Here is a 24839-nt window from a genome sequence, read left to right as displayed (position 1 = left end):
AAAGGCTATACTCAACAAAACTGGAGAACCTGGATGAAATGGACAAGTTTCTAGACAGATACCAGGTACCAAAGTTAAATCAAGATCAGGTTAATGATCTACACAGTCCCATATCCCCTAAATAAATAGAAGCAGTCATTAATAGTCTCCCAACCAAAAAAAGCCCAGGACCAGATGGGTTTAGTGCAGAGTTCTATCAGACCTTCAAAGAAGATCTAATTCCAGTTCTTCACAAACTATTCTACAAAATAGAAACAGAAGGTACTCTACCCAACTCATTCTATGAAGCCACAATTACTCTGATACCTAAACCACAAAAAGACCCAACAAAGATAGAGAACTTCAGACCAATTTCCCTTATCGATGCAAAAATCCTCAATAAAGTTCTCGCTAACCGAATCCAAGAACACATCAAAACAATCATCCATCCTGACCAAATAGGTTTCATCCCAGGGATGCAAGGATGGTTCAATATACGGAAATCCATCAATATAATCCAGTATATAAACAAACTCAAAGACAAAAACCACATGATCATCTCGTTAGATGCTGAGAAAGCATTTGACAAAATCCAACACCCATTCATGATAAAAGTCTTGGAAAGATCAGGAATTCAAGGCCCATACCTAACCATGATAAAAGCAATCTACAGCAAACCAGTAGCCAACATCAAAGTAAATGGTGAGAAGCTTGAAGCAATCCCACTAAAATCAGGGACTAGACAAGGCTGTGCACTCTCTCCCTACCTATTCAACATTGTACTTGAAGTCCTAGCCAGAGCAATTCGACAACAAAAGGAGATCAAGGGGATACAAATTGGAAAATAAGAAGTCAAAATATCACTCTTTGCAGATGATATGATAGTATATATAAGTGACCCTAAAAATTCCACCAGAGAACTCCTAAGCCTGATAAACAGCTTCAGTGAAGTAGCTGGATATAAAATTAACTCAAGTAAGTCTATGGCCTTTCTGTACACAAAGGATAAACAGGCTGAGAAAGAAATTAGGGAAACAACACCCTTCTCAATAGTCACAAACAATATAAAATACCTTGGTGTGACTCTAACTAAGGAAGTGAAAGATCTGTATGACAAGAACTTCAAGTCTCTGAAGAAAGAAATTAAAGATCTCAGAAGATGGAAAGATCTCCCATGTTCATGGATTGGCAGGATCAACATTGTAAAAATGGCTATCTTGCCAAAAGCAATCTACAAACTCAATGCAATCCCCATCAAAATTCCAACTCAATTCTTCAAGGAATTAGAAAGGGCAATCTGCAAATTCATCTGGAACAACAAAAAACCTAGGATAGCAAAAACTCTTCTCAAGGATAAAAGAACCTCTGGTAGAATCACCATGCCTGACCTAAAGCTGTACTACAGAGCAATTGTGATAAAAACTGCATGGTACTGGTATAACGACAGACAAGTAGACCAATGGAACAGAATTGAAGACCTTGAGATGAACCCACACACCTATGGTCACTTGATCTTTGACAAGGGAGCAAAAACCATCCAGTGGAAAAAAGACAGCATTTTCAGCAAATGGTGCTGGCACAACTGGCGGTTATCATGTAGAAGAATGCGAATTGATCCATTCCTATCTCCTTGTACTAAGGTAAAATCTAAGTGGATTAAGGAACTCCACATAAAACCAGAGACACTGAAACTTATAGAGGAGAAAGTAGGGAAAAGCCTCAAAGACATGGGTACAGGGAGAAAATTCCTGAATAGAACAGCAATGGCTTGTGCTGTAAGATCGAGAATTGATAAATGGGACCTCATAAAGTTGCAAAGTTTCTCCAAGGCAAAAGACACTGTCAATAAGACAAAAAGACCACCAACAGATTGGGAAAGGATCTTTACCTATCCTAAATCAGATAGGGGACTAATATCCAATATATATAAAGAACTCAAGAGTGGACCCCAGAAAAATCAAATAACCCCATTAAAAAATGGGGCTCAGAACTGAACAAAGAATTCTCACCTGAGGAATACCGAATGGCAGAGAAGCACCAGAAAAAATGTTCAACATCCTTAATCATCAGGGAAATGCAACTCAAAACAACCCCGAGATTCCATCTCACACCAGTCAGAATGGCTAAGATCAAAAATTCAGGTGAAAGCAGATGCTGGCGAGGATGTGGAGAAAGAGGAACACTCCTTCATTGTTGTTGGGATTGCAAGCTTGTACAACCACTCTGGAAATCAGTTTGGCGGTTCCTCAGAAAATTGGACATACTACCAGAGGATCCAGCAATACTTCTCCTGGGCATATATCCAGAAGATGTTCCAACTGGTCAGAAGGACATATGCTCCACTATGTTCACAGCAGCCTTATTTATAATAGCCAGAAGCTGGAAAGAACCCAGATGCCCCTCAACAGTGGAATGGATACAGAAAATGTGGTACATTTACACAATGGAGTACTACTCAGCTATTAAAAGGAATGAATTTATGAAATTCCTAGGCAAATGGATGGACCTGGAGGGCATCATCCTGAGTGGGGTAACACAATCACAAAGGAACTCACACAATATGTACTCACTGATAAGTGGATATTAGCCCAAAAACTTAGGATACCCAAGATATAAGATACAATTTGTTAAACGCATGAAACTCAAGAAGAACGAAGACCGGACACTGTGCCCCTTCTTAGAATTGGGAACAAAACACCCATGGAAAGAGTTACAGAGACAAAGTTTGGAGCTGTGACGAAAGGATGGACCATCTAAAGACTGCCATATCCAGGGATCCATCCCATAATCAGCTTCCAAATGCTGACACCATCACATACACTAGCAAGATTTTGCTGAAAGGACCCAGACATAGCTGTCTCTTATGAGACAATGCCGGGGCCTAGCAAACACAGAAGTGGAGGCTCACAGTCAGCTATTGGATGGATCACAGGGCCCCCAATGGAGGAGCTAGAGAAAGTACCCAAGGAGCTAAAGGGATCTGCAACCCTATAGGTGGAACAACATTATGAACTAACCAGTACCCCGCAGCTCTTGACTCTAGCTGCATATGTGTCAAAAGATGGCCTAGTCGGCCATCACTGGAAAGAGAGGCCCATTGGACTTGCAAACTTTATATGTCCCAGTACAGGGGAATGCCAGGGCCAAAAAGTGGGAGTGGGGGGGGGGGGAGTGTATTGGGGACTTTTTTAGATAGCATTGGAAATGTAAATGAGGAAAATACCTAATAAAAAAATTAATTAAAAAAAAAGAAATAGTGAGTAGATGGCCCTACGCACAGCATTCATCAAACAACACTATCGTCTTGAGATTTATTATCATCCACACAGACCAACAGAAAAGCTACACTGAGCTGCTGGGATGCTAGGCCCACTCACTCAGCTTAACAGTTGCTTTAATACAGCAGCTCTGAAGCTTATGATCCAACCATACACTTTAAATTCTTAATATTTTACACGGCAAACTCTAGCGTGCTATTCTATGTAATGATGTTTATATAAAATAACTTTTACAGTAAAAGGCTTGGAATAAATGTCTGGTGGGTAGGCAGCTGTGGTCAGGAAGAGTCAAAGTTATGGACTAAATAGGCCTATTTACTAAGAGTCAGTTTTATTTAAAGGTTGGGAATAGAATACAGTTATGGACTCAAGTTTTCTCAGACAGACTTAAGCAAAATTGAACTGTTCAACTAAGACAGTCTCACGTTAGGGTTTTTTTGTTTGTTTGTTTTTTACAAACAATATAAAATTAAAGGTTTCTGAGTATGGACTAAATCATGTAGCATTCCAGAGTGTTCAAACCTGGTGGTTTAACTGCATTTTTGACAGGTCTTGAGACTAACTATACCATAACTACCTAAGGGGCACCCTTAATACAGTGTCCCAGATCGTACCACAGATGGATAAGGCAGGCCAGAGGGAAGAAGGGAAAATGGCTGCATTGATTTTTCAAAACTTCTAGGGAAGGCACTTACATAAGAGCACTTCCCCCTCAAATTATAGTGACAGTTGCTATAAAATCCAGCACTAGTATGCCACAGGTGATTTCTTGTATTGATAACTTTTAAAATTATCATGGTGAAATACTTTTAGCAACTTAAAAATGTTCATGACAGTAGTAGCTTTTACCAGTTGCAATGCTGTGATGGGTAAGATTTTAAACAATGCAAAGGTAAAAACAGTCTAAGGAAGGAGATTTACTTCTTCTTAACTCTGATGCTCAAAACCTCTTCTACTTTCTTTTCTCCTTGTCATGCCGTTGACAAGCTTTCTCAGTCAATGACTTCATTCTTTACGAGGGCAGCAATACCCCTCCCCACCAGATTCTGTCTTCTCTATTTGCAATGACTTTGGAATAGTTCTCCTTTCCTCTTGTCTCAAAGCAAGATATACCATTAGTCCCGTCAATTTCTAGCTACTGTTTTTCAAAAGTAGAAACAACAAAGAAGGCATGGGATTCATGTATAGGAGCAGTCCCTGCTGCCTGGTCTGAGCCAACAGACCCTGAAATTTCAGAGGTGCTGTCTGGATGAGGAGGAATTCCTTAATCTTCTGAAAGAAGTTTAGTTTAGTGCTCCCATTTAAGAAATTCATACCTTACAAACTGACTAACACAATTTACCTATTATCAACCTATGACAACCCTTGCCATCTCCCACGTTACATGGTATACAAACTATGCCTTCATAACACTTTATATCTTTTATTTATCAAGTTTCCTTTCCTTAGTTTGAAAAAACCAAGTCTTACCTTTAGATGAATTTAACTTTTACTTCTAACATTCTGTACTAATAGCTTGTCTTTATAAAGCCTCTGAGATGTACTCTCAAATTATATTATCTTAGTCAGCCCTTTCCCAAGAGCTCATCATGGGTTCCCAGGTACCAGCTATAGCATAATTTGTCCTCCTAGCAGTTAAAAATGCCCAAGTGTTCTCTGGACTTTTCTCTAGGCTCTCAAGTACAGGTAATTTTCTTTTGGCAAGGATTCAGTTGTAACTGTGCATATATTATGACCATATGCCATCAAAAGGAAAGAATTCTCTGATATAAGAAACTTAAAAAATACTATGGGGCTTCCGGTATGGGCCGGTGCCCTGAGCAGACCTTGGGAACGCACTTCGCAGCCAGTCCCAGAGAAAGATCCACTTTCAAGCGCTCTAACACGCCCAGGATCACAGGATCAGAGGTGAGGAGTGTGGGGAGCTGCCCTCACATTTGCCATTATAAGATGGCGCTGACAGCTGTGTTCTAAGTAGTAAATAATCTGCACACGTGCAGGGGCAGTTTCCCCGCCACATGTTCTGCCTTTCTCGTGATGACAACTGGGCCGATGGGCTGCAGCCAATCAGGGAGTGACACGTCCTAGGAGGAGGATAATTCTCCTTAAAAGGGACGGGGTTTCGCCATTCTCTCTCTTGCTCTTGCTCTCTTGCTCCTGAAGATGTAAGCAATAAAGCTTTCGCCGCAGAAGATTCCGGTTTGTTGCGTCTTTCCTGGCCGGTTGCGAATGCCCATAAGAGAGGAGGACACAACATCTGCCCCAGCACTGGGAGTAATTGATGAGTAGGATCCGAAGTATTCCACGACAACACCAAATTTACACAATATCTTTCCATAAATCCAACCCTACAAAGGATAATAAGTGGAAAACTCCAACACAAGGAGAGAAAAAGCAAGAAAGTAATTTTTCAACAATCCCCAAAAAAAGATGGCCATGCAAACATGATTCCACCTCTAACACAAAAATAACAGGAAGTAATCACTTTTCCTTAATAACTCTTAACATCAATGGACTCAATTCCCCCCAAAAGACATAGACTAATAGAGTGGATATGTAAACAAGACCCAGCATTTTGCTGCATACAGAAAATGCACCTCAGTGACAAAGACAGATACTACCTCAAAATAAAAAAGGTTGGAAAACAATTTTCCAAGCAAATGGTCCCAAGAAACAAGCTGGAGTAGCCATTCTAATATCAAATAAAATCAAGTTTCAACCAAAAGTTATCAAAAAAGATGAGGAAAGACACTTCATACTGGTCAAAGGAAATATCTACCAAGACAAACTCTCAATTCTGAACATCTGTGCTCCAAATGCAAGGGCACCCACATTCATAAAAGAAACGTTATTAAAGCTCAAAGCACACATCACATGCCACACAATAATAGTAGGAGACTTCAACACCCTACTCTTAGTAACAGAAACTAAACAGAGACACAGTGAAACTAACAGAAGTTATGAACCAAATGGATCTAATAGATATTTACAGAACATTTCATCCTAAAGCAAAAGAATATACCTTCTTCTCAGCACCTCACGGTACCTTCTCCAAGACTGACCATATAATTGGTTACAAAACAGGCCTCAACAGATACAAGACAATTGAAATATATTCCCATGCACAGTATTAGATCACCACAGACTAAGGCTGGTCTTAAATACCAACAAAAACAACAAAAAGCATACATATACATGGAAGTTGAACAACACTCTATTCAATGATAACTTGGTCAAGAAAAAAAATAAAGAAAAAAATGAAAAGCTTTTTAGAATTTAATGAAAATGAAGACACAGCATAACAAAACTTACGGAACACAGTGAAAGCAGCGGTAAGAGGAAAACTCATAGCTCTGAGTGCCTCCAAAAAGAAACTGGAGAGAGCATACACTAGCAGCTTGACAGCACATCTGAAAGCTCTAGAACAAAAAGAAGCAAATAACATCCAAGAGGAGTAGATAGCAGGAAATAATTAAACTCAGGGCTGAAATCCACCAAGTAGAAACGAAAAGAACTACAAAGACTCAACAGAAGCAGGAGCTGATTGTTTGAGAAAAATCAACAAGATAGATAAACCCTTAGCCAGACTAACCAGAGGACACAGAGCAGTATTCAAATTAATAAAATCAGAAAGGAAAAATGACACATAACAATGAAATATATCTTAAAATAACTACTCTGGCTTGTTGAATATTAACAGTTGAAAATATTAAAATCATGTTCTACAAACATCATGGAAATATTATTGATATTTTTTCTCACTGTGCTTGAAATTAGCATTTTCTTAATGCAAAGAATTTTTGCTACTTTGAAGTTTTTAAAATATACTTACTGATAAAATAATGTCTCTCCTATAGACACTGATAATCTTTTTTAAGTAAACTGATTGTTAGACAATGTATGGACATAGATACATAATGTGTTTTAAATACTCTCTCACTATGCCAGGTGGTATCATATAAGGGCTTTTGAATATATTTCTTAATGATTCATTTTTAATATTTTATGCTCCTTTACTATGCTTAATCCCCAAAGAATATTTTGTATGTTTTGAAACAATTTAGTATTCAACATTAGAGATAACTCAGTTATGGAAAGTATTAAATATTCATTAATGATATTTTTATGGTATGAAAGAATATGAATGTAAAAGTTGAACAATTTACGTATTATTTGATTCTCAAAAAACACAATATTATTAATATGTCTGATGTATAAAATGCACTTAAATAATAAAAAAATTTAAGGGAAAAACCAAACAAACAAAAACAAAAACAAAAACTATGGGAAGGAGAGAGGTCTCTGTGAGTTCAAGGCCAGCCCGGTGTAGAGAATGCCAGGACAGCTAGAACTGTTACACAAAGAAACCCTGTCTTGAATAAACAACTTTATTATATAGTTAGAAGTTGTCTTAGTCAGAGTTTCTATTCCTGCACAAGCATCATGCCCAAGAAACAAATTGGGGAAGAAAGGGTTTATTCAGCTTACACTTTCCACATTGCTGTTCATCACTAAAGGATGTCAGGACTGGAACTCATGCAGGGCATGAAGCAGGAGCTGATGCAGAGGCCATAGAGGGATGTTACTTACTGGCTTGCTCAGCTTGCTTTCTTATAGAACCCAAGACTACCAGCCCAGAGATGGTCCCACCCACAAGGGGCCTCTCCCCCTTGATCACTAATAGAGAAAATGCCCCACAGCTGGATCTCATGGAGGCATTTCCTCAACTGAAGCTCCTTTCTCTGTGATAATTCTGTCAAGTTGACACACAAAGCCAGCCAGTACAGGCGCCTATGGTGGAGGAGCCTAAGCCTGTAAGGGATGTCAGTGCTGTCACACAGGGGCTAAACGAAACTACTATAGTCACAAGGAACTCAAATAAGCAGATATGTCTGTATGCCCAACTTTTCAAAACACAAGACTCTTCTTTACAATGCACTAATTACCTTTACTTGGCATGGACTTTTTCACTGAGGCTACATGATCTTCAGAGATTGCAAGACGCCTCAAAACATCAGCCAATGCTGCCTTTAGCACAGTGATTTCATCTTCTTGTTGTTGAACTCGTGACTCAAGAGCTGAGAGGCGGTCTTGAACGTCAGAGGTACTTGCAGCAGAAATACTATCATCTAAAAAGAGAAAATATTGACTATTTTAAAACCAGACTGTTCAAGAAAGAATTTCCTTCTGGTGAGAAAATTACACCAAATCATTTTTATAAAACAAGCAAGCAAGCAAATAAACAAACATTATGCCTTGTTTATAAGAGCCAACTTCTAGAAAGATGTTTCCCACAATTGACCCCCTGTATGGTGACAGCACTTTAGTTTTCTTATGAAGTGTTCCCTACACACATCACTTTGTAGACATGAGTAGTTTTCAAGAGCATGCTATTCAAAGTCTCCCTTTTAATGAATCATGATCTTGTATCTCTAGGAAAACAAGATGGCAACCCATCAGACACACACCACCAATAAAAAAACAGAACTGTCATGAACTTAACAAAGGACTTTTTGCTGATCTTCCTTTTCCCAACAGTCTAATCTCTTTTTAAAAGAGTAATGGCTGGGTGTGGTGGCACACACCTGCCATCTCTTTGGTAGGATTGGCTCAAGTTCCAAGCAAGTCTGGGCTGTACTGTAAAAGACCAAGCAAACCAAAGTGGTGGACAACAGGATGGCACAGCAGGTAAAGATGCTGGTGACCTGAGACCTAGCACTGGGACACACACTCAGTAGGAGGGAAAAACCAACTACCACAAATTTCCTCTGACCTCCATACAAACACTATTGCACATGTACACGTCTGCCACAAATAGATAAATGTAAAAATAAACAAAGCACTACCAACAACAGTAGTAAAAAAAAAAAAAAAAACCAACACCAATAAAGAAAAACAAAAGATGGCATTTCTATAAAGCTCCTGTCTAACATATTAGGTATACAACAACAAAGAAAATTTTAAGTAAGCTTTAACTATAACAACATTATTAAATGCTTTCAAATCTATTTAAGTTTAGAGTCCACCATTTGCTGGGTCAATTAGAATAAAATGTATAGCTATATACAAAGATCAAATGCTACTGGCTAATTCAATGTAAGAAAAATGCTGGGAGAAACACTGACTCCACCGACACATCTGGCCTACTATTTGGATCAAGAGTACAATTTAAACTTAGGAAGTCATACACACTAGGGCTGAGTGCTATTCTCCTCAAGCTGAAACAATGCGAATGCACTTCCTTCAGCAGCTAATTCCAAGTCTGAGTTAACACAGTGATACAACCCCCTCAGCATTTTCAAGCCAAATCCATAGAGCAGGCAATATTCACAGAAACCATATCTACCATCTGAACTCCCAAGGGGCAGATGCTCTACCTCTACTGTTAGTGGGATTACAGTGACAACTTTGAAGCAACAGCATTGAAAAAAGCTGTGTTTTTGTCTTTAACTTAGAGTTCAAGTTCTGGTTCTATATTAATTAGCTACATTATCTTAGACAAGTTACTGTAGTTCTTTGAACCTCAATTCCTTATCTTTAAAGGAGGAAAGTACACAAAGCATATAAGGTACAGACAATGAAATCGAGGCCTTGGCACATCTGCTACATGAAAAAGCAGGTACGTCAAAATCTGAGTTGGTTTAACAAAGAACTGGTGAAAAAAATCATTCTCTCATCTTATAATCTTTATGGATTTTTAAACATCTTTATTAACATATTAATTATACATAACAGGTTTCATTATGAGCTTTTCATGCAGGTACAGAATGTTTTTTGACATCTGTACTCCCATTATCCTCTTACCCTGCTCCAGCCACGGTCGATCCTCTGTGTGTGTGTGTGTGTGTGTGTGTGTGTAAAACCAACTGAGTTTCCTTAGGGTAAGTCACAGAAGTATTTTTATAGGACCGTTGGCACCATAAAATTTTATTTATATATGTGTCTAATTTACACACATGCATACACACACACAAAGACATGCATGTTTTTTTTCTTCTGTGTATGTGGTGTGAACATCTGTGTGGGTGCAGGTAGGCTCATGTATGCCTGCATATGTACAGGCCAGAGTTTGACATCAAATATCTTTCACTATCACTCTGCACCTTAATTTTATGTTTTGTTTCTCACCTGAAACTAGAGACTGGCTGGCTTGGCGTCCCTCAGCTTCCCCCTCCAGCAACTGCGCTTATCCAAGTGCAGCGCTGTGCCTGGCTTTCATGTGGCTGCTTGGGACCCACACTCAGGTCCCCATCCTTAGGCTACAGAGCCGTCTGCATCCCCAGCATCTTTATTCAGCCTTTTCCTGTGTCACCCAGCTAACTTCTGGCCTGCACGGGCCATCTGCAACTGTGTGAGTCCAATCACCATCTCTCCTGCCTCAAGTCCCTGTTTTCCTCCTTACAGGGAAACCAAGAGTAGCAGCTCTTCTTTCCTGGGACTCTGACTGCAGGTCCTGTGGGTTCTGGCACCTCACTCTTCTGTATTAACAGGCTGAACTGTATACGATGGCTGTTTTAGTCTGAATAAAAACAACTAACAGCATTTTCATAGGGTTCAGTTTATACTGAACACTTTACCAGGCCAGATAAGCACCTTCCAGATTGTCCAGAGACGGAGCGGGACACAGAACGTTTTCTCTTGGTTCATCCACATTCTCAGGCTTTTCTTAGAATCATCAGTGATAAAGTGACTCCTCATTACTCTGAGTCCCAGTTTTGAATCTCAAGGCCTGGACCACCAATACTAGGAACAAGTCTTACATTTCTGCAAACTAATTATGTAGCCTAATAAATCCAGTTTTTGCAAGCCACTGCTTGTATGTCAAGTATTCTAATTAGTCGAGTAAACTATACAGCTATCACCTTCTAAACTGCTCTCAAATTATGAGGGATAAACTATAATTTAAGTCATCCGCACACATCTGTCTGATGTCTCTGGGAAGGCAGTGGAGCCCAGTGAGAAGTTCTCAGACTGTCATTCCAACACAGCAACACTGTCTGGGGTTTCATGCGAAGTAGATATTGGTACTTTTATATTGGAAGTCGCTTCTGCTATCCATTCCTTTTTTCTTTTTTTTTCTTTTTAATAGCTAAGGTTTTTACTTTGTGAGTGTTGGATAGTCAAATGCAATTCTGCCTGTCAAGCGCTAACCAAACCTAGTAAGTCCTATAACAAGCATCAGGGCAGGTTTTCAAAGGCACAATAAGCACAAAGTTAGCAATTAACAATATCCCGAGCTGGTACTATATTTTTCATATTTACTACTTCATTGCTTTCCCATGCTGCCTACATTTTATATTGGAAGAAAAACTTCAAAATATCAAATAGCTTGTCCAAGCTACTCTTGATATCTGAGACTTAAAACATATGCCAAACTCTCAAATTAAATGACCTTTATTTCACATATCATTCTAAATATTTATTTATTCATTATTTTATGTATGTGAGTACACTTGTAGCTGTACAGATGGTTGTGAGCCTTCATGTGGTTGTTGGGAATTGAATTTTTAGGACCTCTTCTTGCTCCGGTCAACTCCACTCGCTCAGTTCCTGGTCGCTCCTGCCCAAACATTTATTTATTATTATACATAAGTACATTGTAGCTGACTTCAGACACACCAGAAGAGGTGTCAGATCTCATTACGGATGGTTGTGAGCCACCACGTGGTTGCTGGGATTTGAACTCAGGACGTTTGGAAGAACAGTCAGTGCTCTTAACCACTGAGCTATCTCGCCAGCCCCTTCACACGCCATTCTAATAGTAATCACATGAACAGCAAATAAATAGATCCTTTTACCAAGTTAGAAGAGTTTAAAACTGTTGGTCTTAGCCGGGCATGGTGGCACACTCCTTTAATCCCAGCACTCGGGAGGCAGAGGCAGGTGGATTTCTGAGTTTGAGGCCAGCCATCGTGGTCTACAAAGTGAGTTCCAGGACAGCCACGGCTATACAGAGAAACCCTGTCTCAAAACAACCAACCAACCAACCAACCAACCAAACAAACAAAAACCTGTTGGTCTTTATCAGCTAGCTACTAATGAGCCCTGTGTCTCACTCCAGGTCTCTAGTCTGGATGAATAATCAAAGGGCCACTCTAGCTAACAGGCACAAATGAGGACTGAAATGAAGCTGCAGCGTTCTTTCCTCCTGAGGTAAAAGAAGAGAACAGATTCCTACAGCAAGTTGTCCTTTGACCTCCACAAAAACACCTAGTACATTCCCCATTCCTAGTGTGTGCTTGTGTGTGTGAGCAAGAAAGCAAGCGCACGCACGCACGCACACACACAGGATTAGCAAAAGCAGAGATAGAAACATTTTGCTCTTCAGTATGACTTTGTGTAAGTACTGCCTGATGTTCAACTTAAGATAAGCTCCCTTTTGGCACAGTGACTCAAAATTATAAAGAGACATTTACAATAAAATACAATAAAGCTAAACTTGCAATCATAGACTACTACTACTGTTGGAAAAGAGACTATCTTAGAGCCAGCAATCCCAAGCACTTTTGTAGATAAGTAACCAAGACTGAGAAGTTCAGTGCTTGTTCATGGTTATACAGGAATACGAGCAGCCCCTTCCTCTAATGACTGACTTCATGTCCAGCACTTACTCTCTCTGTAGTTTGAAAACTTCCTTGGAATATATCTGTTTGACAAACATATATTTTGAGTTCTTTTGTACTCCCTTAGTTTCCTTTCCTTATACTATGGTAGTTCTTTGTTTTGTGTGTTCTTTCAAAATAGTTTCTAGGCTTGAGGGTTATAAAGTATAATGAAAATTAAATTCTCAGGAATTCTTAAACTAGTAGAAAAAAGATAAAAGGAGGGTAGATGGGGAGATCTGCAAATGCTTTACCTGTCAGCAATGTGCTTCCCAGTGCAGGTGAGTAACCCGTCTACATAACCAGTGCATACCTGGTATAGCCACTGGATCACTGGATACTCTGTTCATTTTGCTTCTATTACAATCCATCACAGGCTTGTTTCCTGAACTTGAAGAAACATGTCACCTTTGCAGAAATACACTGTATTCTAGATATCCTCAATCTGGCAACCCAGCATTGTATTAAAGTGAACATGGCTATACAGTTTAGTACCTTTAGAATTTTAATACTTTATATAAATCTTTTGAAAAGGGAACACTGTAATTTCTTGTTTTCCCATTGATGGGGTCACAAATATAATTTATGATGAGACCCTCCATTTAGAATAGTAACTGAAAGGAAAAGGGACCAGGATTATAGTGAACATAAGAAGAACTACATTTACTAATTTAAAAATCTAACTACTACGCTGAAAGCTGTGATAAAAAGGTGCCTCTGAAGGTATCTATATGAATATACGAACATAATACATACCCCTACCTAATTCAATTCTAGTATTTCCTTTGGGAGTGGTGCAGTTTCATTATATAGAACAGACTGGCCTCAAACTCAGAGAAATTCTGCTGTCTCTGCCTCTGTCCCAGTCCTTCGGATTAAGGTGTGCACCTCCACGCCCAGCCTTGATGTTCCCTTTTACTGTCTCTGCTACTCTGTTACAGCTAGAGGTAACCATGCTTACCTGTATCAATAACTTCCAATCTAATAATCTATATAAACAAGTCTTTGTATTGTCTAAATAAAAAGAAAATAGTCTCTGGAATGAGAGCATCTTTTAAAAACTGTGAATATGCTTACGGACTCACTGACGTGTATATGCAAACTGCAAATGTGTTCACAAGTACACACACACACAATGTAAAGGAGGACAAACTTTTCAAACTAGGAAAGGACAGAGGAAGAAGCCAACATTTACTGGTGGCTACTCAGTGGTAGGCATTGAGAAACTTAAGTCAATCAGAAACCCAATAAAAAAGATTGCAGCATTCCCACTTTACACTAAATGCACTGAAGCTGCAAGAAGTAACCTATCCACTGCTGTGCATCTCATGCAGTCCTGGGGAGGGGCATGTCAGAGTGCAGTACATCAGGCCATAGAATTAACTGTGAGTACCACACATCTTGTCACTGTATAATGACATGAGAATCAGATACCCTGACCAAATGGAGCTGTCTCATCTCCTTTTAAAGTTTTTAAATTTTTACTTTATGTATATGGGTGTTTTGTCTGCATGCATGTCTGTGTACCTACCACACGTGTGCCTGGTGCTCTTGAAGGACAGAAGAGGACAAACAAATGATGTGCGCTACCATGTAGGTGCTGGGAACTGAACCCAGGTCCTCCAGAAAAGCAGCCAGTGCTCTCAACCACTGAGCCATCTCAACAGCTCCCTGTTGTTTCTTTATTTTTTATTTTAATTGTTTATGTTTTTTATCTTTCTAGACAGGGTTTCTCTATACCCGTGGCTGATCTGGAACTAGCTTTGGAGAACAGGCTGGCCTTGAACTCACAGAGCTCCCCTGTCTCTGCCTCTAGAGTGCTGGGACAAAAGGCACAAACCACTACTGCTCGGCTAAAGATATTTTTGTTTGTTTGTTTGTTTATATATTTTATGTAAGTGGGTGTTTTGTCTGCATGTGCATCTGCAAACCAAAGGGCCACATCAGACAGTTGTGAGCTGCCCTGTAGGTGCTAGGAATTGAACTCAGGACCTTTGAAAGAGCATTAGATGCTCTTGACCTCTGAGCCATCTCTCCGGCCCTGCATCTTTATTTTTATGATGAAACAATTACTTCAACTTTCTCATGTGTAGTAGATGAGCTGGAAAGGGAAATCAAACTCTGAAGAATTACCCATAAAGCAACAAGTTCCCACAACCTCTCTACTGCACACCTATTACTGCAGGGAACCCAAATCCTGGAACTGTATGTAAAACAAACTGCTTTCTCTCTGGCCAAAGCCTGAGAAGAATGGGTGCTGCAGGCTGGAGCTCGTCAGTCCACCCAGGCAGCTCTGGAGCTGTACTGCACAGCGGCAGGAGGCAGGCAGGCAGGCAGGCAGGCAGGCAGGCAGGAGGCAGGCAGGCAGGCAGGCAGGCAGGAGGCAGGCAGGCAGGCAGGCAGGCAGGCAGCAGGCAGGAGGCAGGCAGGCAGGCAGGCAGGCAGGCAGGCAGGCAGGCAGGCAGGAGGCAGCAGGCAGGAGGCAGGCAGGCAGGCAGGAGGCAGCAGGCAGACAGGCAGGCAGGAGGCAGGCAGGCAGGAGGCAGGCAGGCAGGCAGGAGGCAGCAGGCAGGCAGGCAGGAGGCAGGCAGGCAGGCAGGAGGCAGCAGGCAGGCAGGCAGGCAGGCAGGAGGCAGGCAGGCAGGCAGGCAGGAGGCAGGCAGGCAGGCAGGCAGGAGGCAGGCAGGCAGGCAGGCAGGCAGGCAGGCAGGCAGGCAGGCAGGCAGGCAGGAGGCAGGCAGGCAGGAGGCAGGCAGGCAGGCAGGAGGCAGCAGGCAGGCAGGCAGGAGGCAGGCAGGCAGGCAGGCAGGCAGGAGGCAGCAGGCAGGCAGGCAGGCAGGCAGGCAGGCAGGCAGGCAGGCAGGCAGGCAGCAGCGCTGGGGTAGGAAGGGCTTGCCTGCGTGTTCTTTTCCTTCCACCAGTGCTTCACCTGGGTGTGGGAGGCAACAAAAGGAAAGGACTCAGCTTCCTAACAAGAAAGCAGAGAAGGGGTCTTCAGAGCCCAAGAGTGCCATGACAACAGAGGACGTTTGTAAGCCTGCACACGAAATCCTCCAAGCTAGGCTTTCCAAAGGGAAAGGATGATCAATGCCCAGTGTCCATGTTGGCCCACACATATATGCATGTATACATGTGTAAGTTAGCATATAAACTGAGCTGTTGAACTCTTCTTCCTCTCCCATCTCTCTGCTTGCTCTGATTACTTGTAACCATCTCTTTGGGAATGTGTGAGAGTCTCTAGAGCAGGGACTCGGAAACTAACTGCTCTGTTCCACAAAGGGGAAAAAAACGTTTTTTGTTTTGTTTTGTTTTGTTTTGTTTTTTAAAAAGTGAACAATGGGAGTCTCAACAAAAAGCAGACATTTTTAAATGGAAATTTTAGAAATGAAAATAATTCTTTAGTATCACAGGAGTTGAAGAAAGAGAATAACAACTATAAAGAAAAGAGAGTAAACTTATCAGAGGACATCACTTAACCTCAACACAAAGGAAAAAAGTAAACCTAACATCAGGCTTAGTATTTGTGCCCCCGTGTCTCCATGGATGAAGAGTCTGGGGGGCAGAGGTGGATCTACATAGTGGCTAGACTTCCCAAACTGTTAAGTTAAAATTTACAAATTCATTTAAATTGGGTGTACTGAAAGCCTGCAATCATATGCAAAAATATATACATAAAGCAGACTAAAACACAAAGGCAAAGTTATAAAATGTCAGTTATATAAAGTATGTTCATATGCTCTAAGCAGGAAGACGCACATGAACAAGGTACAGAAAGGACAAGTGTTCCCACCAGGACAGACTGGCGCTTAACTACACTAGGATTCAGAATGCAAACCAACAGGGCAATCTGCAAATAGGAAACAGGCAGATGTAGCACACAACACCCCTGAAGGAACAGCATCCCAGATAAACAATTCCTATAAATCAGTTTTTAAAGATCTTACAGAAAAACTGGCAAAAGCCTGAACACAGAAAAGGAACTATTACAAATGACCAATGAAAAAAACGGGCTGAGGTTTGAGTACATAGATCTTGGTGAGGAAAATTGCAACCGTACCAAATACTATTTTACGCATATCTGTGCAGGGTGGGAGTGATTTTCTCTTCTATAAAAGATAGGGTGAGATGAACAGATTATATTTATTTTTTTATGTGTGATAATGTAATTACTTTTGCAAATTAAATTCCAAAAAGAAAGAAATGAAGTTGTATTCCCAAAGAGCCCTGAGATTTTATAGCATACAAATAAGAAAATTGGGAGGATTTTTAAAAAAATCATAGTTGTTAATAATATGACCCTTAGATCTATTATGTGTCTATTTTTAAAAAAGTCCATCTATGAGAAGACATACAATATAAATTGCCAGGCTGACTTCAAATTCAGAGACCTACCAGTCTCTATCTCCTTAAGAGCTGAGATTAAAGGTGTGTGCCATCACTCCTGGCTAAAATGCCAGACAGAAGAGTAATGGCAGATTACACAAGAACACTAGAAATGTCCAGAGTAAGAACTTGGAGAAACCATTAAAACAGCACATACAGTTTAACAACTGTACAGCCCAAATGACAGTCAGCAGGTGTTAATCAAATAAGTCACTATATTGTGGCATGCCACACAGATCATAAAAAGGCCAGTGCATATTTATAATCACAAACATATGCTGACTACAGAACGAACACACTGTAGAGGAAACCCTGCAGCTCAGCATCAATGCTGTAGTGTCTGTCTGTGCAGAGTGGTTTCAGTTGGTAAACACACGGAAATGCAGGAACAAGTCTCTGGGAAATAGGATTTCAGAGAATTTTCAGATGAATTTCCTATAAAAAAAATGTAAGCAAAGTAATTTTTTGTTTGTGGTTTTAGGAGATGGTTTCTCTCTATGTAGCCTTGACTATCCAGGAACTCTGTAGATCAGGCTAGCCTCAAACTCACAAAGATCCACCTGCCTCTGTCACCCAAGTGCTGGGATTAAAGGAGTGTGCAAGCACCACCCTGCCACACACACAAAAAAGTTTTGTAAAGAGTACTTTTGAGGTCCTCCTGCTCACAGATAAGGACTAGAGAAACCAGGGCTGTTGAGCACACGGCTGGTCTCTTCAACAGGAGGATACATAGGCATGCCTTCCACCCAGGAGGCTGGGAATAGATAGCTCAGGGATCCCAGATTAGTACGTTTATCCCAGACTCTCCCTCCCCAGAGCTTTATCTTAAGCGCTGTTTCTTAGACAATACACCACCCTTAGTAGGGAATGTCACGTGATAGCCTGCTCTCCTCTAAGCTGTCTCAGTCAGACAGCACACCAGATCCCAGGCCCTTACAGAACCCATCTTCACTCTACAAGTCAAATGTGCTTGACAAAAGAGTTTTACACTTTAAGTTTTTTTGTGAACGTGGGGTTGAGATCATTGTTACCAGGAAACTTTTCTCCCAAACTGTACTGTACTGTACTTAAATATGTCTAAGATTAACTGTCTAGTGTCAAGACTGGAAGTTTGAACTAGCACCAGCTACTGAGGAGCGCTGACCAGGGTCTCCTTCTTGCACAGAGAATCCTTCCTCTGCTGGCATGAGGCTTGGAGGGACCCCAAAGAGTAAAGTAAAATTATGTTATGGACTTTTTTGTTCAATTAAGTGAAAATCCTTCTGTAAACTTATAAATATGATATTCAATGCATATTACCAGTAACGAGAGGTATGGAATCATTACAAAGTACTCCAAGGCCTTCAAATACCTCCTCTTAAAGACACAACAAAATCTATAACTAATTTGCCAGTTAGTGGAACAGGGGGAAAAAAGGAGAAAGAGATACAGAAGTTTGTTTTTTCCCTACTGGCAGAGGCACTTCTTCATCACCCAGCAACTTACCTTTATTGTTTGACTATTAACCGGACTGGGTTGTCATTAAATACGTCTGCAGAGAGTCAGAAATGATGTAACTCTATATCAAAGAGTCAATGCCAATTTGCATTCTGCAATAGCTAAGATTAATTCCAGGAAATAACTGTAAGGAAAGCGTGCGCGCGCGCGCGCACACACACACACACACACACACACACACACACACACACACACACACACCACACACACACACACACACATACAGCACTGGTTGCTCTTCCAGAGGTCCTGAGTTCAATTCCCAGAAACCTCATGGTGGCTCATCTGTAATAAGATCTTCAGGTGTGTCTTAAGACAGCCACAGTGTACTCATACACATAAAATAAACAAATTTAAAAACAAAACAACAAACCAAAGGAAAAGGTCTATGCTGGAAACACAAATGCACATATAGACACACTCGGGCAGGGTTTAATGTTTCTTACTAATCTGAATATCTTATTTCCGAAGTAAAAATCTTCTAGAAGAAGAGTTTTTAACTAAATAATATTTTAAAACTCAGGTATTTTAAATTTGTAGTAATCAGTAATATTCATTACCTCTGTTTAACAATACAATGATAACAAAAGCAAGACTCCTTTCTGATTTTGAAAGTGAAATAATACTTTGGGTGGTTTAAATAAGGATGGTCCCCACAGGCTCATATATTTGAATACTTAGTTACCATGGGGTGACACTACTTAGGAGGTGTGGCCTTGCTGGAGGACCAGGTGCTCTCAGCTTCTTTTCCAGCACCTGCCTGCATGCTATCACACTCCCCACCATGAGCATAATTGACTAAACCTCTGAGACAGTACGGAAGCCCCTCATTCCAAGCTTTCTTTCAGAAGAGTTGTTTTGGCCATGGTTCACAGCAACAGAACACTGAGACACACTTATCTACTTTAAAAAAGACTGCTTTTCCCTTGTAAGCTATTGTCACTAAAAGTCATCTAGCATATAACACAAAAAATTGTGTTTAAGAAAATGAAAAAGGGGGATGGAGAGATGACTCAGCAGTTAGGAGCATTGGTTGCTCTTCCAGAGGTCCCCGAGTTCAATTCCCAGCAATCATGCGGTGGCTTGCAACCAATTACAATGGGATCTGATGCCCCGTCTTCTGGCACATAGGTATAATTGCAGATAGAGCATACATACATAAAACAAATAAATATCTTAATTAAAAAAAAAACATGAAAAAAGGTCATTTTACTACTGTAATCCAAGGATGGTACCTAGTTTCAAAAAAATAGTAACTATTCTATCATTAATCCAATACAAAATTTAAAATATGTGCAGATAATTCTGTTTCCATGAGGGCTTTGGTTGGACCTGACTGAGGATGAAATATACAATCTGATTTTTTAGGAGGCACTATTTTAAATTGCTGTCCACGAAAAGCTAGTGCTTTCTATTCTTTTCTCAAGGATAATAGTACATTACATAACTAACTTATGTAATATATTATTCTTGAGAAAGGATTAATATCTAATTAATATCTAAGAAGAGTATGCTTCTTAGGAGAAGAAAACCGTGTAGCACACACTTGTTATAAAGTGAGCAGTTTTAAGTACTCAGAGCACTTAGGCCAACACTTATGCCATTCTTTTCGGGCACACTTAAGAGTGCAGGGAAGAACAGGATCTTGATTAGTCCCCACCTCCAGCCTCTTTTGTTCAAGCAAGTCAAGTGTGACAGACAGGACTCTTCTACATACAGGAATCACACACTGAAGCCACTGGCAAGCTGTCTTCCGCTCTTAGCATTTCTGCCTGTTTCCTGCTGCCTTTCCGGACACTGCAAGAAAACCCCAGCTCAAAATCTCACGACATACTTGACATTCTGAGGAAATCCTCTCCATCCAGATGGCCTATCACAAAGCCCATCTAGGCTGACACAAGTAAAACATGCTTAAGACAGTCCCTCTCCTGTCCCTTTGCTCTCTGAGCTAAAAGTTTTCTGCTCATTGATAAAGTGACACAAAGAAGCTGAAGGAGAGCAAGCAAACAGGAAACAGAACTGCCTCAGGCCACAGAGACAGCTAACAGACGTGATTGCCACAGCCATGCGCTGGCTTGAGGCTGGTTGGAGGCTTGGGTGCTTCAGCTGCTCCTCATCCACAGCTTCAAATCCAAACCCAAGTTCTCCTTCTTCTGAAACTGCAACACAGTACCATTTCTATAAATACCACTTCAGAAGTACAAAAGTGATCATTTTTTTGGGTAGGAAATAAAAATAAACACTGTGCGTGCAGTGGCAGGTCACACTTCCTTCTTCCTTTTGCTTTTGTTTAAAATGAAACCCACTTGGAGCATAAAGAATAATCACTTTTCATTAATTTTAAAACCTAAATATTTAGACTATATATGATATAACCATTTCACTAATAAACATAATTAAGTCATTTTCAAAATTATTTTAAAATGTTACAAGCTATAGTAGTATCAATTAATCTATAAGATAAAACAATTCACGACTGCTTGTATACACTCATTTTAAACCATTGATGCTGACAAGTAACGTAAAGTCAGAGATATTTCAGTCTGTCTCACACCATGTAAAGCCAGGTGACAATGAATATAATGGTTTTTTTTTCATGTGAGAGGCTGTTATTACAGAGGCACCTCTGAAGGGGGGGGGGGAGTGGTGGTGAGGGGAAGAAGTGAGGAAGGGAGAAAGAGTTACAATGTATTTTTTGTGTGAGCACTTCTGAAGTCAACTAAACAACAGATTCACAAAAAAGTATTGAAGGTGGCAGAGGATTTTCTTCAATTTGTTACTTTAAAACTTTGTATTTACAAAAAACCTATACCAACCCAAAATAAACACAAGTAATATGACTGCTATAAACACATTCACACACAAAAAAATAGTTAATAAATGAACCGTAACCCAAACGGAACATGCAGAGCTGTGAAGGAGAGGAGACTACACAGGATCAATGAATCTGTAAGCTGATAGAAGTGGAATGTGGAAAACCACCTACATTTATTTCCAATAACCTTGTGGGAAAGTGGGAGCCTTTAAAAGAGTATTCTACAATAAGAATTCAGAAAGCAACTGTTCTGATTAACAACTGGTACAGATCATCAATAGGTAAGCAATGGAGAGACTAATGAGACTTAAGTGAGCTGCGGAGTGCGTCTGAGTCATCACAAATTAGGAAGCCTTCAGATTCTTAATAATGATTCCCAGGGAGCCAGAAGCAGTTGTATGTTAACTTTAACCTCCCAATTTCAGCTGGTTCTATAGTTCTTTAAACTGCATGATGACAGCCTCTTGAAGTTAAGAAGTGCTTTCTATCTAGGATTAGCAAAACCACTTCTTTCTCTTCTGCAGTATGACACAACCAACCTTTTTCTCCACATCAATTTGATAAGATAAGAGTACTAATAATTTACTTATAGATTATATTAGATTGGTAATTCTTTCTTCTCAAATAAATCTGAGTTTGGGCCAGAAAGCTAGGCTCCTACTCTTAGTTACTATGTTTGAGAACTATCTACTATCTACTTTGTTGGACATCCCTCCTGAAAGACCTATACAAACTCTTTCAAGTATATGAATACTGTATCTAAAAGTTGTTCAAGATGCCAAAGAAAAGGGCTGGTCTAGTGGCAGAGTATGGCATAGCACTAATTAGACTGATTGTGGATCAAAAGAAAAGGAGAAGTGGGCAGTGAAGGAAGAGGGGAAAGGAATGAGGGAAGGAAACCCAGGAGAAAGGAGGGAGAGCTGGAAACAGTGGCAAGAGAACAGGAGAAGAGGAAGAGAAGGAACAGAGGAAAGGGAGGAAGAGAGGGGAGGTAAGACGAGAGAAGGAAGAAGAAGGGGACAAGGTGCTGAAAGGAACTGTGACAGTTAGTTGCATGGTCATCACTGGAGACAAACCCTCTGGATGCCGGCATTTCTAAGCTGAGCTGACACAGGAAGACCCTTCTTCCCTGAGTGTAGGTGGAGCTACTTACACTCCATGGGCTGGGGTTCAGGATTAAATAAAAGGGAACAAGTAGACTTGAGTATCAACACTTCCCCCTGCTTCCTGGTTGTAGATGCAATGTGACCAGCTACTTCAAGATACTGTCATCATGCCTTTCCCACCATGACAGACCATAACGTCACATCAGGAACCCAAATAAACCCTGATTTTCACAAGCTGCTTTTGTACCAGAACCTAAAATGTTTTCATCCCCAGCAATCTGCTCATTAGAAATGAGAAATGAAAAGTGTAGTGCTAATACCCTACAGTGACGTGAGAGACTGGAACAGTCTCTTCCTCCCTGTCACCACAGACAGAGTCAGCTAAGGAAAGATCAGCAGAAGAATAACACATCTACTTAATCAACTTAATGTGAAAGAAGACCTTCATACCGAAGAGTCAAAGGCCCAAGGAAAACTCTTTTTTAATGAAGAATATACCCCGTCATTATGCTATTGGATGAAAAGGGTACGAGCTGAATGTAGCAAAGCCCATCCTTCTTTGTCTTAGGCCGGCCGGCCTGCCTGCCTGCCTGCCTGCCTGCCTGCCTGCCTGCCTTCCAGGTATATGACGGGATCACTTTGGAATAAGAGTCTTGTTATCTACTATGAAGTAAGATTGGCCAGAATTTCTCCATGGTCAGATCTTATACAGAAAGGTGGGGAGAAAGTTACAGGTAATTATAAGCATTATGGGCTGCTTTGGAGAAAGGGGATTAGTCCTAGTTTTCCCTTTTTTGTGGGGGTGCAGGGGAGAGAAAGGCTGTTTTTTTCCTCAGCTCACAAGTTACTGTCCATTATTAAAGGGAAACCAAGGCAAGAACTGCATATGCTTCCCCTGGCTTGCTCAGCTAACTTTCCTATACAGCTCACACCCATCTACCTAGGGATGTTGCTACCCACAGTAGGTTGAACCCTCCATCATCTCTTAGCCATTAAGAAAGTGAAAATATACAAGCCAATCTGAAGGGCAATTCCCTTTCCTCAAGTCTGTCAAACGGACAACTGGAGCTTAACTATGACAAGGGTTTGATTGCCATGACTCACCTTGAAAATCTTATTTCTTGAATTCATATTCTTATATGAGGAGCAAAAAAAGATGGTAGGAGAAAGTTAGAGAGATGTTGGTTGTGAGGCCCCTCGAATGTCCTTTATGACAAAATACTTGAGGATATTATTTTCCGAGTCTCAACGCCAGCCGTGTACACGTACGCGCATACACACACAGACAAACACACACTTCCAGTATTTTCAGTTTGCAGTTGTTTCTTTTCTTTTTCAAGGCAGGGCTTCTCTCTGTGTAGTCCTGGCTGTCCAGAAACTTGCTCTGTAGACCAGGCTGGCCTCGAATTCACTGAAATCCACCTGCCTTTGTCTCCAGAGTACTGGGGTTACAGATCTGTGCCAGCACACCAGCTCAGTCCGCAGTGGTTTTGATATACAGATATGGAACCCACCCACCTTTATCTGTGCTTCCATTATCTTTCCTGTATTCTTAGATAAAAGTCTTTTTCTGGGCCTCTGCTGCAAGCCCTTTCCTGTAAGCACAGATCACTATTTGTTCCTTCTCTAAGCCTGTGAATAGGCTTTTCTCCATGAGAACCAACCCACCTACCACCAGTGTTCTCAGCACCCTCCTTACTCCTTTGCCCATCCCCAGGCACTCTGCGCACTCTGCCTTTGTCTCTTGGTCCTTGCTGAGGGATCATTTCTCCTTTCCTGCATCTATATTATATTACCTGCTAGGTTTCCTATCTTTTCTATGGTATAAGCTTAGGCCTATTTTATTCTCATTTAAAGCCATCAATTCTCAGACTCCAGCTATCAGCTAGATGCTAATACTGTTCCCAAATACAAGTCTTAGGTGTTTATCTTAAGGTGAAGACCTAAGGGCACTTCTATTGAAGTGACCTCAAATTCCTCAGGTCCAGACAGCCTTGCTCTCTAGTCTTATTCTCTATCCCGTTTCTTTTCCTTTCTTCTTCACTCTGGTACATGTTATATAACCATTTATTCAGCCAACCAGCTAGAAACATGGAAAGTCTCCTCTACTTTTTATTCTTTTATCTACCCAGTGATCGCATTCATACATACATATGTGCGTATACACATATACACACAC

General features: G+C 40.6%; 1 protein-coding gene across 15 annotated transcripts in view; it reads right to left on the bottom strand.

Moving 5' to 3' along the window:
* Positions 1–24839, bottom strand: part of Eml4 (echinoderm microtubule associated protein like 4) — a 129432-nt gene that overhangs the window by 61950 nt on the left and 42643 nt on the right. For 6 of the 15 annotated variants that reach the window (XM_006525155.3, XM_006525157.3, XM_006525158.3 and 3 more), the window contains exons 2-3: positions 15756–15788; positions 8204–8386 (exon numbers count right to left, since the gene is read on the bottom strand). In XM_006525155.3, coding sequence (XP_006525218.1) covers positions 8204–8386; positions 15756–15788 — 216 coding nt within the window. Of the gene's footprint in view, positions 1–8203; positions 8387–13172; positions 13322–15755; positions 15828–24839 lie in introns of those variants that run through there. The other 9 variants (NM_001114361.1, NM_001114362.1, NM_001357886.1 and 6 more) reach the window with 4 other exon arrangements.

This window comes from Mus musculus, chromosome 17 (assembly GCF_000001635.26).
Source record: "Mus musculus strain C57BL/6J chromosome 17, GRCm38.p6 C57BL/6J".
NCBI classification, from domain to species: domain Eukaryota; kingdom Metazoa; phylum Chordata; class Mammalia; order Rodentia; family Muridae; genus Mus; species Mus musculus.
The sequence above is the reverse complement of the archived record's forward strand: the minus strand, read 5'-3'. Positions and strand labels throughout refer to the sequence as shown.